This window comes from Labrus mixtus, chromosome 22, assembly GCF_963584025.1.
Source record: "Labrus mixtus chromosome 22, fLabMix1.1, whole genome shotgun sequence".
In the NCBI taxonomy this organism is placed as follows: Eukaryota; Metazoa; Chordata; class Actinopteri; order Labriformes; family Labridae; genus Labrus; species Labrus mixtus.
Window position 1 is genome coordinate 5,213,202 of NC_083633.1, and position 13,318 is coordinate 5,226,519.

At 46.1% G+C, this 13,318-nt stretch overlaps 1 protein-coding gene and 1 long non-coding RNA gene across 3 annotated transcripts in view; both read left to right on the forward strand.

Moving 5' to 3' along the window:
- gas2l3 (growth arrest-specific 2 like 3) overlaps positions 1–10,152 on the forward strand; it is a 37,366-nt gene extending 27,214 nt beyond the window's left edge. For both annotated transcript variants that reach the window (XM_061029634.1, XM_061029632.1), the window contains exons 3-9: positions 1,255–1,441; positions 2,505–2,623; positions 3,037–3,178; positions 4,678–4,741; positions 5,728–5,869; positions 6,870–6,974; positions 8,555–10,152. In XM_061029634.1, coding sequence (XP_060885617.1) covers positions 1,255–1,441; positions 2,505–2,623; positions 3,037–3,178; positions 4,678–4,741; positions 5,728–5,869; positions 6,870–6,974; positions 8,555–9,904 — 2,109 coding nt within the window. In that variant the 3' untranslated portion in view covers positions 9,905–10,152. The remainder of the gene's footprint in view (positions 1–1,254; positions 1,442–2,504; positions 2,624–3,036; positions 3,179–4,677; positions 4,742–5,727; positions 5,870–6,869; positions 6,975–8,554) is intronic.
- A 1,587-nt stretch (positions 10,153–11,739) lies between these two features.
- LOC132956766 (uncharacterized) lies at positions 11,740–13,140 on the forward strand. Its single transcript, XR_009666084.1, has 3 exons — positions 11,740–11,897; positions 12,649–12,708; positions 12,822–13,140. It is a non-coding gene; the product is annotated as an uncharacterized LOC132956766 (long non-coding RNA).
- Positions 13,141–13,318: the final 178 nt, after the last annotated feature.

Here is a 13,318-nt window from a genome sequence, read left to right on the forward strand (position 1 = left end):
AGGTGCCTATAGGACTTCCATTTTTGTTGCTCTTGTATCCCAACAGGTGTCGATAATCTTTGGTTTTAACCAGAATATTATTGAAGTTTAAAAACCGTGTGGTGGGACAACCCTACAGCACAAACTTTACATCTGTTACGTTATATTTTTGCAGCGATACCAAAAAGCTGCACATACAGATGTTCGCCTTAAGACAGCTGACACTTCAGCTCTTCATCTTCCTTCAAGCTAAAAGGATTAAAGTGGCTGCTGATGCATTACTTAGTACATGCACATAGAAGTTAACAGAGGGATGTAATGAACCTGCCATAGACGAGTTGATTACCGTTTTGAAGCATGCATTCGTCATTTCTGTCGTCACCATGTTGTACTCTGAGTGTGGATCTGATGTGGATCTTTATTCTACAGTCGGTTTGACTCCCAATGGGACCGTGATTTCACATCCTTTTATTAAAGCCTTGATTAACAGAGAGGAGCGCTCAGATTAGATTAGGCAGACGTCTCAATATGTGGGCAACCACCCCGCTAATCTGTTACAGCGTTCTGCCAGGCTTTAAATCAGCGTTTCTAATCCTACAAGTAGACCGTTTGAATTTGAACATCTTACTCTTTGTGACATTTTTCATGGAAAATTCTTGGGCGTCTTATGCCTTTTTATATATAGATAGGACGATTGCTAGAGTAGGAAATCTGAGAGGGAGAGTGGGGATGGACATGCAGGAAAGGACCTGAACCCGGGCTGCCTGCCTGGAGGACCCCGTTCTCCATACACAGGCTAACCACTGAGCTACCGGCGCCCCTACTTAATTTTTATTTGTACTAAAACAGTTCGATGTTCTCCTGCAGCTTCCTTTTTTTATGTCAACTTGAGCTGCAATGTTGAGTCTAAAAAATATCTAATAAAAGTTCCGTCCACTGGTCATTTGTTGAGTCTTTTCAAACACACCAGAACCCCACAAGGTTTATTTCTTGAACAGTATAGCACCATGTTCTTTGTATGGAGGGTTTTGACTTGAGGAGGGAAAAAAGCTGTTAAAAAAGAAATGGCGCTGACAGCTCGGAATCAGACGGTTGCCGTACACAAATCACTGGAGCTAATCTACCACCCTGTCTGTTTCATTCTTATAGACTACATGAATCATTGATTTATTGCTAAAATAATGAGCTCCAATATTGATGATGTAAAAAAAAAAAAAAAAAAGGACCTGACATTTAATCATCCGTTCCCCCCCCCTCCTCTCCTCTCGTCTCCAGGTATGGTTTGGAGAAAAGTTCGATGCCCCGTTGCTGAGTCCCAGGAGCCCTCGCAGCCCGTTGGCACAGAGACACGGCCCCGGCCTCGCAGACGTCTTCCAGTACGACCAGTGGCTGGCCGTGAGACATGAAGCCAACCTGGTGCCCATGCAGGAGGACCTGGCCATCTGGCTCACCGGCATGCTGGGTAAGTGAAAGAGAGAGAGAGTAGCTGCTTTTTAAGAGTGTTTTTTTTTTTTTTTTTTTTTTTTTTTGTCTGATTCAGGGTTGTTGTTGGGTTATTTTTTTTCTCTTTCTCTCACATGGGTAAATAAAAAGCGAGCAGCTGAGCCCAGGTCCGTGCGCGTGCGAATCAGCGCTGTGCATGCTAACACTGTTCCCCCCTCGAGGCTAGGAAAATACCCGAGCACAATTGACACGGGTGTCCCATGTAATTGGATTTGGATGCTGTCATTTCCAAACCGGTCTTTAGCCGAGCACAGAAACAGGAGTGGAACAAAATCCCTCATTTCATCCGTCTTTGCCATTATACTGACGTCTATTGTCCCCGTCAGATACAATGAGGCAGTGAGGAAACTAAAGCCGACTGCAAACTGACTCTATTGTTGACTGTTGAAACGTTTTTTTTTTTTGTTTTTTTTTTCAATAGATACTTTAGATTTTCTCACGAGGAATGTGGGCAGGTACCAAACACTTAGAAAGAGTTATGAGTAGCGTGACCCCGGTGACCTGTATCCCACATTTCTGGACTCTTTTTAAACGGTTTGGCCCATCTGATAGTGGATCCAGAGGGGGGCCGGATGCTTTGCAGGAGAACAGGTGGCGTGCAGCGGCTGAGGTTTCAAGCCTCGAGGCTCGCCCGTTGTCGTGCGGACGAAATAAACTTTTGTGGAGAAATCTCTGTCGCTTAATGTTATTGTGGGTTTTGTGTTCCCAGTGTGAGTTAAGTTCACATGGCCCTTTTTGTTGAGCTTCTCAGAGGGGTGTGATTTACAACAAGGGGGGGGGGGCGGGGGGGTCGTGGGAGCGCGATGAGCCCTGGGGGAGTTTGTGAGAGACTCTACTGTTGGAAGTCAATGTTGAGTCCTACCGCAAAAGATGTAGAAGAAGAAAATCTGTTTAAAAGAGAAGATTCCTCAGGCCATTAAAACGACTGAACGCCAATGACGACCCTGTAAAATAAAAGCCTCTTGTAGATAAAAAGAAAATAGTTTGCATTGTGCTGACGTCGTTTTCTCTTCAACCGTCAGGAGAGGAGGTGCGAGCCGAGTTCTTCATGGAGGAGCTGAACAACGGCGTGAAGCTCTGCCAGCTTATCGGCGTGCTGCAGACCAAGATCGCCGAGAGCTGCCCCTCCGCGCTCTGCAAGGTGAGTCAGACGGCACGGACGGAAATAGCTCAGATGACCGTCTTTAAGGGCAACCTGGATGTTTACACGTGGTGGGATGTTTGGTTCTTTTTCTCCGACTGATTCAGGGTCTTCTTCTCTGAAGCCGTCGGTGGAGTTTGAGCACTTTCTGCGTCATCTGATAATGTACTCGTCTATCATTCTGAAATGCATCCGTTTCAGATTTTAAAGCATTTCACTGTGGAGAATAAGTGTGAACATGACCTATCGACCATCTCTCTGCCATTTGCTCTCTATGCACCTTGCTGTGTTGTAATAAAAGTAGCTTCTAACATTTCACCAGTTTATTTGTTGTCTTTAAAATCCACTCCCTCACCTACAAATGTCACAGCAGTGTTCGGCGGTGATGCTCACATGTTCATCTTTTCTGACAGCTGTTCCCCACGAGGAAGGTTGCTTGTAAGCGCGACGCCTCTCCGGGTTCCTTCTTCGCTCGTGACAACACTGCTAACTTCCTGTCCTGGTGTCGCCACATCGGGATGGAGGAGACCTACCTGTTCGAGTCAGAAGGCCTGGGTAAGAAACCTGCAGCCCAAACCTGCCAAAGATCAGGACTAGTCCACGCGTAGGCGGGTAGTTTTTTTCAAATGGGGGGTTTTCCTCCTCTCTTTAAAAATGAAAAACATCTTTGTCCGCATGAAAACTGAAAACGTGCTGATACAGCTGTCAAGAGCATTCTCACTACAGGTGCACTATGTCTGCCTCATATTGTCTTAAAGAAGACGACTTTAAATCTGAGACACGAGGAATTTGTCTGAACCAAAAGCCAGTTCCAGTCTGCTGGTTTTTTTTGTTTTTTTTTTTCCTCTTTCTGTTATGAATCAAAGTCTCGTGAAGCTCTCAGCTCATGCGCATCAGGCAGACTTAACTCTAAAAATCCAGCTGTCTTAATGAATCAACCTTTATGTTGATGAATCTGACCTTTGAGACTCTGGAAAGCAAACCATTGTTTTTGTCTGACACGTTACACCGATGGAAACTTAGTTTGTTAAAGAGCCAAAATGCAACTTTTTTTTTAAGCTTACTGCGTTTGGCAAACTGTGAGATAGTTTTTACAATCCAGACTCTTATAAAAAACCAAACACACAGTCCTGGAATAGAGGCAGAAGTTACACTGGTATATGTATTCAAGCAGCTCTTCACAGAGCATCTGGGAAATCTTTTAATTCAGGGGGTCAAAGTCTCACAGAAACGTCTCTACACCTTTCTCACACCGGCCAAGTTATGCTGAAAACTTAGGAAAACGTTTAAAAAAAAAAAAAAAAAAAAGCTAAATTCCTCTGAGCTCTCATTACTTTAGTCAGATCAGGGTCCAGGACCGTTTGAATTCTCCCAGACCAAGAAAAATAAGGTACCAGAGTTTTGTGCTCGCGTGCAAGGCGGTCAAAGTCTAAAATATTTCCAATGGTGTTGATGTATCTGAGTGTTTGTATGAAGAACTTCATATTAAATCAGCCACATCATCCATACCTGTGATTTTAAACTATTCAGCTAACAAGAACAGCATTAAGTGGACATACTGGGGTTGTAAGCTCCTGATAACTCTGCAGAGATCTGTTGTTTAAGACTCTCTTCTTAATGGATTAATAGGATCTGTCGTGGAGAGCAATCATCCTGAGTACTCTGCACGGGGGATCACTTCTTTCAAAACTCATTTGAGCCATTCAGAAAAGAGCGCCATATGTCTGCTGCTCCAAGAATCAAACCAGACATGCCTTTATTTTTATTTTTTTAACGCATATATATATATATATATGTTGTCGAACAGCTATCCTCAAGTGACTTTTACACATGTGAGTTTAAGTCGTGCTCGCCCGTCCTCCGTCTGCATGAGTCACCAACCATCCTGCGGGGGGGGGGGGGGGGAGCTAACTTTATCTTTTGTGCTCATAATGTCACGTTTCTGATGTCATAGCACGTTTCTTAATCCTCTGAAGAAAGAAGAAGTGGCAGCTGCTTCTTCGGATAATAACGATGGGTCGGTTAATTGTTGCATTTTTTTTTTCTTCCCTCAGTGCTGCACAAGGAGCCTCGGCAGGTCTGCCTCTGTCTCCTGGAGATCGGCCGTATTGTCTCTAAGTAAGTCCTGAAATGTGTGACATCATTCGTGTCTCTCTCCAGCCAGATGTGAAAATACAGTTTTCAAGAAGTTAATCAGGGAGGCCGGGCTCCTTAAAAGTACTTTTTTGGGGGATTTCAAGATCTTTAACTTTGACCCAGGTCATGTCTTTTCCTCTTTTCAAGCCTGGCTGATGATGTCTTTGCATATTCTACGGCACTGATAATGCATTATTCTAATTTAGCAACAGCTTGATCTTTTCATTTCAGGTATAACTCATCATTTATCATATTACAGAATATTTAGCGCGGCTCATCTGCATTGCAAGAAAATAACTGAGGTTTAAGGGTTCACTGTGAAAGGAGATAAAAGTATCTTTGTTGTCAATCCTGCTATATGTACATGAATATACAGAGGATCAAAATGAAATTACAGTGATAACAGACCATGATGTAATTTGTCAGTGGTCAAATATAGCAGCCAAAGACTGTATGAAACATGGACGTAGTCTCAGTGACGTCATCCATTGGCTTCTGAAGAGGGGTTATGAAGCCTAATGACGGCAGTCTCCATATTGGAAACGTGTTCTCAACCTAACTTTGGATCAGTCCAGTAACAAACAAACAGTTGGAGTTAAGGCGGGGCTTAATCCTCCTGGCATACGGCTACTGTGTGTCCACCTGTCAGTCATCTCAGCCACACCCCCTTTTTATGCATAACTCGTAGGCTTGATATGATCAGAACGAAGACGTAATTAAGATTTCACACAAAAACTGTTTGTTGAAGCAGGCTGTGAACATTGTTAACCCTGGAGGTTGTGACTTGATGATAACAGCAGAGTTGTGTTTGAGCTAAAAAAGGGTGATGGAGCGTGGTGTGAAAGTTTTTTTTTTTTTTTTGTTTTTTTAAAGGGGGGGTGGTAGTGTCAGAGCATTTTTTGAGTAAGGTGTGAGGGCGTGTAACGACCTCCTCTGTGCACATGTAAACCCTGCTCTGTGTCTGTCAGGTACGGCGTGGAGCCCCCCGTGCTGGTGAAGCTGGAGAAGGAGATCGAGCTGGAGGAGACTCTGCTGATGACGGAGGAGCCGCGCCCCGCCGTCAAAACCTTCAGCGTGTGCTGCCAGCACGGCGGCCTCTACCAGCCCGGGGTGAGTCCTGATTGACAGCAGGAAACATTTGAGCACGATGTGATGGCTGCGATGTTTTGACACAGACCGAACATGAAACGTTACACACCTGGAGGCAGGAAGTGTGGCTTCATAACAGCCCCCCCCCGAACTCTTGTTACGTCGTGTGAACTGTCATGTCACTCGAGTCTGTGCGATGATGTTCACTGCTGGCGACACACAAAAACAAGCAAAAAAAGAAAATCACAAAAGGGCCGCAGCTGATCACGTTGGCAACACGTAGCCGCCGCCGCTGCTGCTGCATGTGCGACCCATTTGAAGCCGGGGCCAAAGATGGCGGCAGGCGTCCGCTCTTACCGCTTCACTGGCGCCCCCCGCGGGGTCTGACACATCGCAGCTGACCATGGCTGCTGCTCGTGCGGGCGCCCCGTGCCTCGCCGTCAACACGTGACCTCCAGGCTATCGCAAACATGCCGTCACGCAGCAGCAGATGAACTCACCGCTCATTTAAATACATAACATCTCCGTCAGCTGGGGCTACAAAATTCCTCACGGGGGCGAGATTATTCCCCCCCGGTGCAGTAAAACAACAAGGCTCCGACACTGTCAGGGTTGGGGGTTGTATTCCCAGAGGAGACGGCTATCCCAGAGGAGACGGCTAAAAATAACTGCCCTCATTGAAGTGGAAGTCAGTTTGAATAAAAACATCCAACAACTTGTGTGGTCGTTCTTTTTTTTTTCTTCCCAAATTGCAGTTTGCATTACACATTCATAAAAGCCTCAAACAGACAGTTACTAGCTATTTCAGTCCATCACATCGCCCTCTTCTGCGTTAGTCATCGGGTGTAATCGCATCACTGCTCGCTCATGCAGGACAAACTAGAGGTCCTTAAATGCTATATAATCCAGTCATCTGAGGTCGCACTGAGTTTTCCCCCCCCAGATGGAAACATCCTATCATATGTCGGTGAAGACAGTCCAATATGGCCGCCCTAATGGTTCCTCTTTTGTCCACTTGCAGGAGCACGGCATGGACGACCCTCCCTGCAACTGCTCCAACAGAGTCTCCATTGAGTACCTGTCTGAGGGGCGCTACAGACTGGGAGACAAGACCCTCTTTATCCGGGTGAGTGTCCTGACCGAGCACACACACACACACACACACACAAACAGTCCCTTTTTTTTGCAGTGTTTGAAGGCTCTTGTCCGCCTTACCCACAGCCGAATTTTTCACAGATGTCTCCTCTTGTCCAAAATGAAAGAACTCTGTGTTTGACAAAATGTGAACAGAGCAGTATCACCTTTTTTAAAATCAGTGTTTTTCTTCTTACCCTATCTGGCTGAGCTGCTGCTATCTTTCACTCTAAAGGTGATTTTTAAAACGCAGCACGGGGTTCAATCAGTGTTTGCTCATTTATTTTTTCAGCTAATCATGAATTACCTTCTCATGGTGTCACTACACAGCAGCCTCTGCCATCAGGTTGTGAATGTGTTAAGTGTGACCTGTGGTGTAAAAGAGCTTTGCGTTGTCAGAAGACTAGAAACGTGCGACACAAGCTCAAGTCCATTCACTTTTTAATATGGGAGTTTTGTGGAGGGGCGAAATGGGAAACAAATGAAACAAAATGTCTTACATGACTGAGAGTAGAATCCAGTTCAGCAGAAATACTAAAGAAGCATATTTGAGGAATTAAGCGAACACTTTAAAGGTGCACTGTATAGATTTGGTAGTGGAATTTTAAAAAGTAGAAGTACAATTATATGTTATATTTTCTGAACTAAATACACAAACTTTACTCAAAGGAAAAAAAAAAAAAACGGCTCCCTGAAACACTGTTAGAGCTAAAAAAAAAAAAAAGCTACCAGGAGAGTTACCTTGTAGCATAGCATTTTATCTTCAAACTGTTCCAGGGACCACATATTTCCTCTGAGGACAGTTTGTGTTTCGAGTTTTATATACCACAGAAACTGTTTCTCCACCTTTTCATATTTCTCCAGCAAAACTCCAGAGTGCACCTTTAACCAGCACTGAGTAAGATCTTCCTGGAGTGCAGTGCGAGCATCAAGACTTCAGTTTATATCCTATTAAGTGTGTGTGGTAGGATACACACTGACGACACAGGCTGCTGACCGTGTGTGTGTGTGTGTGTGTGTGTGTGTGTGTGTGTGTGTGTGTGTGTGTGTGTGTGTGTGTGTGTGTGTGTGTGTGTGTGTGTGTGTGTGTGTGTGTGTGTGTGTGTGTGTGTGTGTGTGTGTGTGTGTGTGTGTGTGTGTGTGTGTGTGTGTGTGTGTGTGTGTGTGTGTGTGTGTGTGTGTGTGTGTGTGTGTGTGTGTGTGTGTGTGTGTGTGTGTGTGTGTGTGTGTGTGTGTGTGTGTGTGTGTGTGTGTGTGTGTGTGTGTGTGTGTGTGTGTGTGTGTGTGTGTGTGTGTGTGTGTGTGTGTGTGTGTGTGATCTCTGGCAGAGATGTAGAGCGTGCAGGCGTCGTCACTGCATCGCTCGCGGCTCTGATTGGACACATGTAAGCTCGTTACCCAACGGTGGCGGCTTGCGTTAGGGCGATTACATCATAATTACTCTGCTGTCTGCGGTGCCAAGGGGACGGACAAACTCGTTATGAACCTGCCCGCTGCTATTTTTGGATCATCCAAGGAGCACCTCTCTGTTGAAACCTGTGTTTTGAACTTTTCTTATTTTTGTCTCCACAGATGCTTCATGGGAAACACGTGATGGTGCGCGTCGGCGGCGGCTGGGACACGCTGCGCGGCTTCCTGACGAAGTACGACCCGCTGCGCGTGCTGCAGTTCACCACCCTGGAGCAGAAGATCCTCGCCTTCCAGAAAGGCCCCCCCGGCCTGGGAGGTCACCACGGCAACGCGGCCCCGCCCCCACCCCCCGACATGGACCCGCTCGCCGCCGTCAACGACCTCATCTCCTCCTCGTCTTCGTCCTCGTCCTCCTCGTCGACGTCCTCGTCCTCCGGCTCCGCCTGCAAGCCGGTGAACGCTGCCGGTCAGACGTGTCGGTCCTACACCCCCTCCCCCGCCTGCACCCCCACCCTGTCCAGGAAAGGTTCTGTCTCGGTGCCCAAGAAGAACCTCATGGGGACGCCGTCCTCCCCCAGGAAGCCCACCCAGCTGCCCCTTCCCGTCACCGCCAAAGGCTCCTCCTCTCTGCCCGCCACGCCTGTGGGAGGTTCCTCTAAACAGTCCCCTAGCCTGGTGGGGGGTCAGGGACCTCGCAGAGCCCTGACTCCATCCTCCAGTCCGTCACCCACGCCCCCAGACCCAAGTACCGCCTCCAAACTCAAGCTCAGGCCGTCACCACGCGGCCCCGCCTCCCAGCCCAGGAGCCCCGTCTGCCCCGAGCCGTCCTCTAAATTTCCAAAACCCTCGACGCCCTGCACCTCCCCCACCGCTTCCTCTGTTCCCCGCCCGATCACAGCACCAGCACGAGTCCCCGCCCCTAAAGACGGCCGACCTCCGACCGGTGCCGGCCAGCGCTCTCGCCTCGCACAGCGCCGCCCCGGTTCACCTGCATCACGCCTCCGTTTGGAGGGGGCGAGGCGGGTGAGGACGGCCGCGAGGGCCGCAGCGGCTCCAACAAGAGTCGCTGTTTCGGCCCCCCAAACCCGGACCCCCACCCCAATTTCCCGCACGGCCTCCCCGGGGCTGCAGAAGCCGACCTGCCCCCTCCCCAAGAGCAAAGAGGTCAAAGCCAAGGCTCCGACTAAAGCCGCTGCTGCCCTTCCACGCAGCACCGCCGCCGTCCCCGGGCGGGTCCCGCTCGGCAACACGGGCCCGCCTCCCACCAGCAGAACCAATCAGAAGACAGCAGCCACGGCACAGAGGGTGGGCCGAAAACAAACCCCCAACAACGACAAGTCCACTCTGAAACCTGAACTGTCCCCGGGACCGGCCCTCGCCCCGCAGAAAAGCAGCCCCAACGTCAAAGCGGGGAAGACGGAGCCGAGCGTCCGCAAGAAGATCCCGCAGTACATCGGCAAGAGCGAGGACGCTTACTTTGAAATGAACGGCAGGAGGAAGCAGAGGACGTAACTGCACGGCCTCTGACGCTGATCACACAGCAGCAGCAGCACTTGTTGGATCTCAGACTCTTAAAAAAAAAACAAAAAAAAAAAACATGAATCTCGTCAATAATCCCGACCACGACGCTTCATTTCTGACCATCGTTTTTTTTGTTGGATGTTATTTAATAGTCTTTAATTTCTATTTTTTTAATCCAAAGGGTCAAAGACGTCATGCTTTTGTATGTCTTCTCTTTGTTGTGATCAAATGGTCTTTTTAAGAAATCGATATCAGCTCCATTAACTTCTTAAACCGGAGGCCAACGAGGGCGATCGACCTGCAGCTGCACAACGGTTTTTAAAAAGCAATAACGTGCTGCGAATTCAGAAAGGACGCAACATCAGGAACACGATGCAAATGTTAAAAAAAAAAAACTGGATGCAAGAGTTGTGTTTGGCTTTGTGCATCCCGCTCTTGCGTTGCATGTTGTCTCTGAACGCTGAATCTCCTGCAGGCCTTTTGTTAGCCACCGTTAGCTCTAACACTAAAACTTGCACAATGTTTACATTCTCACCTTTTGTTACATCTGAATATCTGAGTTTTTAGAAATATATCACATAATAGAATTCAGTAGAAAATAAATCAAACACTAACCTCAGAACTTTTACAGCTCTAAAGTAAAAACAGGACTCAGCCATGATTCAGTCAAACGCACTTAGGTGAACTTTTAAAGGAGAAGGTCCGTTTTTATCACTCTGTTACCAAAGTTGTGAAGACTTCAGTGACACAACTGGAACTCAAATGATACATGTTACTCCCCAGTGAGAATAAACATTCCACTGGTAGGGGGGGTCAGATGTCTGATTTTTTTTTTTTATAAATGATATCTGGGGGGGGGGGGGGGGGGGGGGGGGGGGAATAGACCTTCCTTTGTGTGCCTTCATCAGAGATGGAGTCTCTGAGCGGCAGTAGAATGTATACGATGATCGGGGGTGGGGTTGTCGAGTGGTGGCGGTGGTGGCGGTGATGGCGGGGGGGGATGTTAACTGGGTTTTAAAGATGAAAATTGCACAGTGTGTACGAGCACTCATGCCTCTGTTTTCTCAGAGATGAACTACTGATCAAAACGCCTCTTTTCTTTTTGAACAGGAAATCCTTTTAGAGCTTCTCGGTATAGACATGTTTTTATATGGTTTCTAATATTTCTGTGTATTAAAAATCTAGTTTTCTATGTGGTGTTTGTGTATATGAGTGTGTGTACGTGTGTGTGTGTGTATAGTATATATATATATATAATATCAGTGAGGCTTTCTTTTCTTTTTTTCTTGTTTGGCACTTTACAGAAACCGCTGTGTTTGTCTGAAGTTGAATGTTGATTCTGTCGATTGTGTTCCTGCTTCCTGTTTGTCATTTGATCAATAAATGGACAAGTGTTTTAAAAGGTTAACTCGGCTTGGTTTGTCTCTTTTCACACGTCGGGCTGTTCCCTTCGTGACATCACAAAGGGCAGTGTTGAAGAAGTGAAATCTCCTTAAATTAAAGTTAAACTCTGCTGCCCTCTAGTGGTTATAAACAAACACTGCATTGGGGTTCAGTCAGTGTCATTGGTTAATTTATGTTGGATTATGAAGAGATTTAAGAGTGGGGGGGCTCTTTAACTTGATGTATTAACTTTATAAACTAGATACTAGAAATATATATTTAAAATAAAATATAAAAAGACATTTTGTTAATGTTTGCAGCTGAAACTCCGATACAACAGAGGAGAGGTTAAGTTCATTCATACATCATAACTGTGCTTTTAATCAACATAAACTTCCATCTAACCACTCTCTATCTATCTCTCTACTCTTTCTGTGTTTTGTTAGTTCATATCAGCAGAAAGGTCCAGCGAGACGGTCGCTGACTTAAGTGGAATCAGCTGTTGTCGACTGATCTCTTTAATGAGTAACAGAGCCCGTTTAATCAGTCACAGTTCTTCTGAACACACAGAGGAAGGAAGATTTGAGTCTCAGCTTTAAAGGTAAATCAAAGTCAGATCTGAGAAGGCTTTTTTTTTTTTGTCTACATTTGGGCTCAATTGGTTAAAACAGATTTTTAGCAGAGATTCATCGTTTGTAGTTCCTGTAAGCTCTGGGCTACTTTCTCTGAAACATTGCTGTTCTGTTTCACTTACACATGAATTATAGATGCAGCAGGCAGATGTGAAAAAAAAACATCAAATGGCACCTGCCTCATACCAAATGCATAAAGGCAGAGTTAGTGAAGAGTGTACTTTTTATCTTTGGAAACAGAATTTGGGAGTTGGGAAGGTTGGGGGGGGGAAACAGAGAAGAGAGAGAGAGAGACTGTTAATAATAAAGAAGATGATGTAAGCAGGAGGTTTCTGCTGCACCCAAGAGACAAAAACAAAAAGTAAATGCAGGTTGAACAATTCACATTTATGATGACTTAGAACATACAAAGTGGCTGTGGCTCAGTGGTAGAGTCGGTCGTTTATCAACCGCAAGTACGGGGTTTGGATCCTGCAGCCACATGTCTGATGTGTCTTTGGGCGAGACACTTGAAAGAGAATCCAATTTGAATAGTTGTATCTAGAATTTCTAATAACACTGGTTTATAGCCTTCTTCTTTTGTTGTATTGTGGTATATTTATTTGAACGTATCCTCGTGTCATGTGGGTTTATCTTATTGAATGTTGTTTCAGAAAGCAGGTTTAGGGCAAACACTCAGTTAACCCTGAATTTAGGGAAACTCTGGGTTTTCTGTTTCAGAGAGGGAGGTCACTCAAACCCGAGAAAGAGGAGTAACTCCAGACCGTTCCAGAGAGGGAGGTAACTTTACCTCTGAGTCAGTTACTATGGCAACTGAGTCTGTGCACCTAAACCTGGTCGAGCAGGTTTTCTTTGATGAACCCCGAGTTTCTACATTCTCTACCTTCTTTCAGAGCCAGAGACGCTTCATTTCCTCATTCTTTCATTCAGTTCGTGTAATGCTGGAAAACAAATTAAATCAGCTGATCTGGAACCCAAAACTCAGAGTTTCCCACCCGAGGGTAAATCAACTCGACCTGCTTTCTGAAACGGGGCCCCTGTTCACCCAAAGGCCCAGCTAGGGACAAGAGATGGACATGAGCAACAGCTACAAACCATAGACTGTAAATACTTCTACAAACTCTATGTGACGCACACCACTTTCATGTTTTGTTTTGAAACTAGATTTAAGTTCCTGTTCCTTTTTCAGTGGTTACGTTGATGTCCTAACAGCAACAGACGAGATCTGAGAACAGAGATCTGTTGTTGATCTGTACGCTGCTGCTCTACCCGGATAAAACACACTTTGAAGGACATTCAGTGTGCCCACTTTTCTGTCTCTCTTAAATCAATGTCCTAACCTTTGTTCTCTTTGTTCTCACACCGTTACATCACATGTACGGTATCCTGT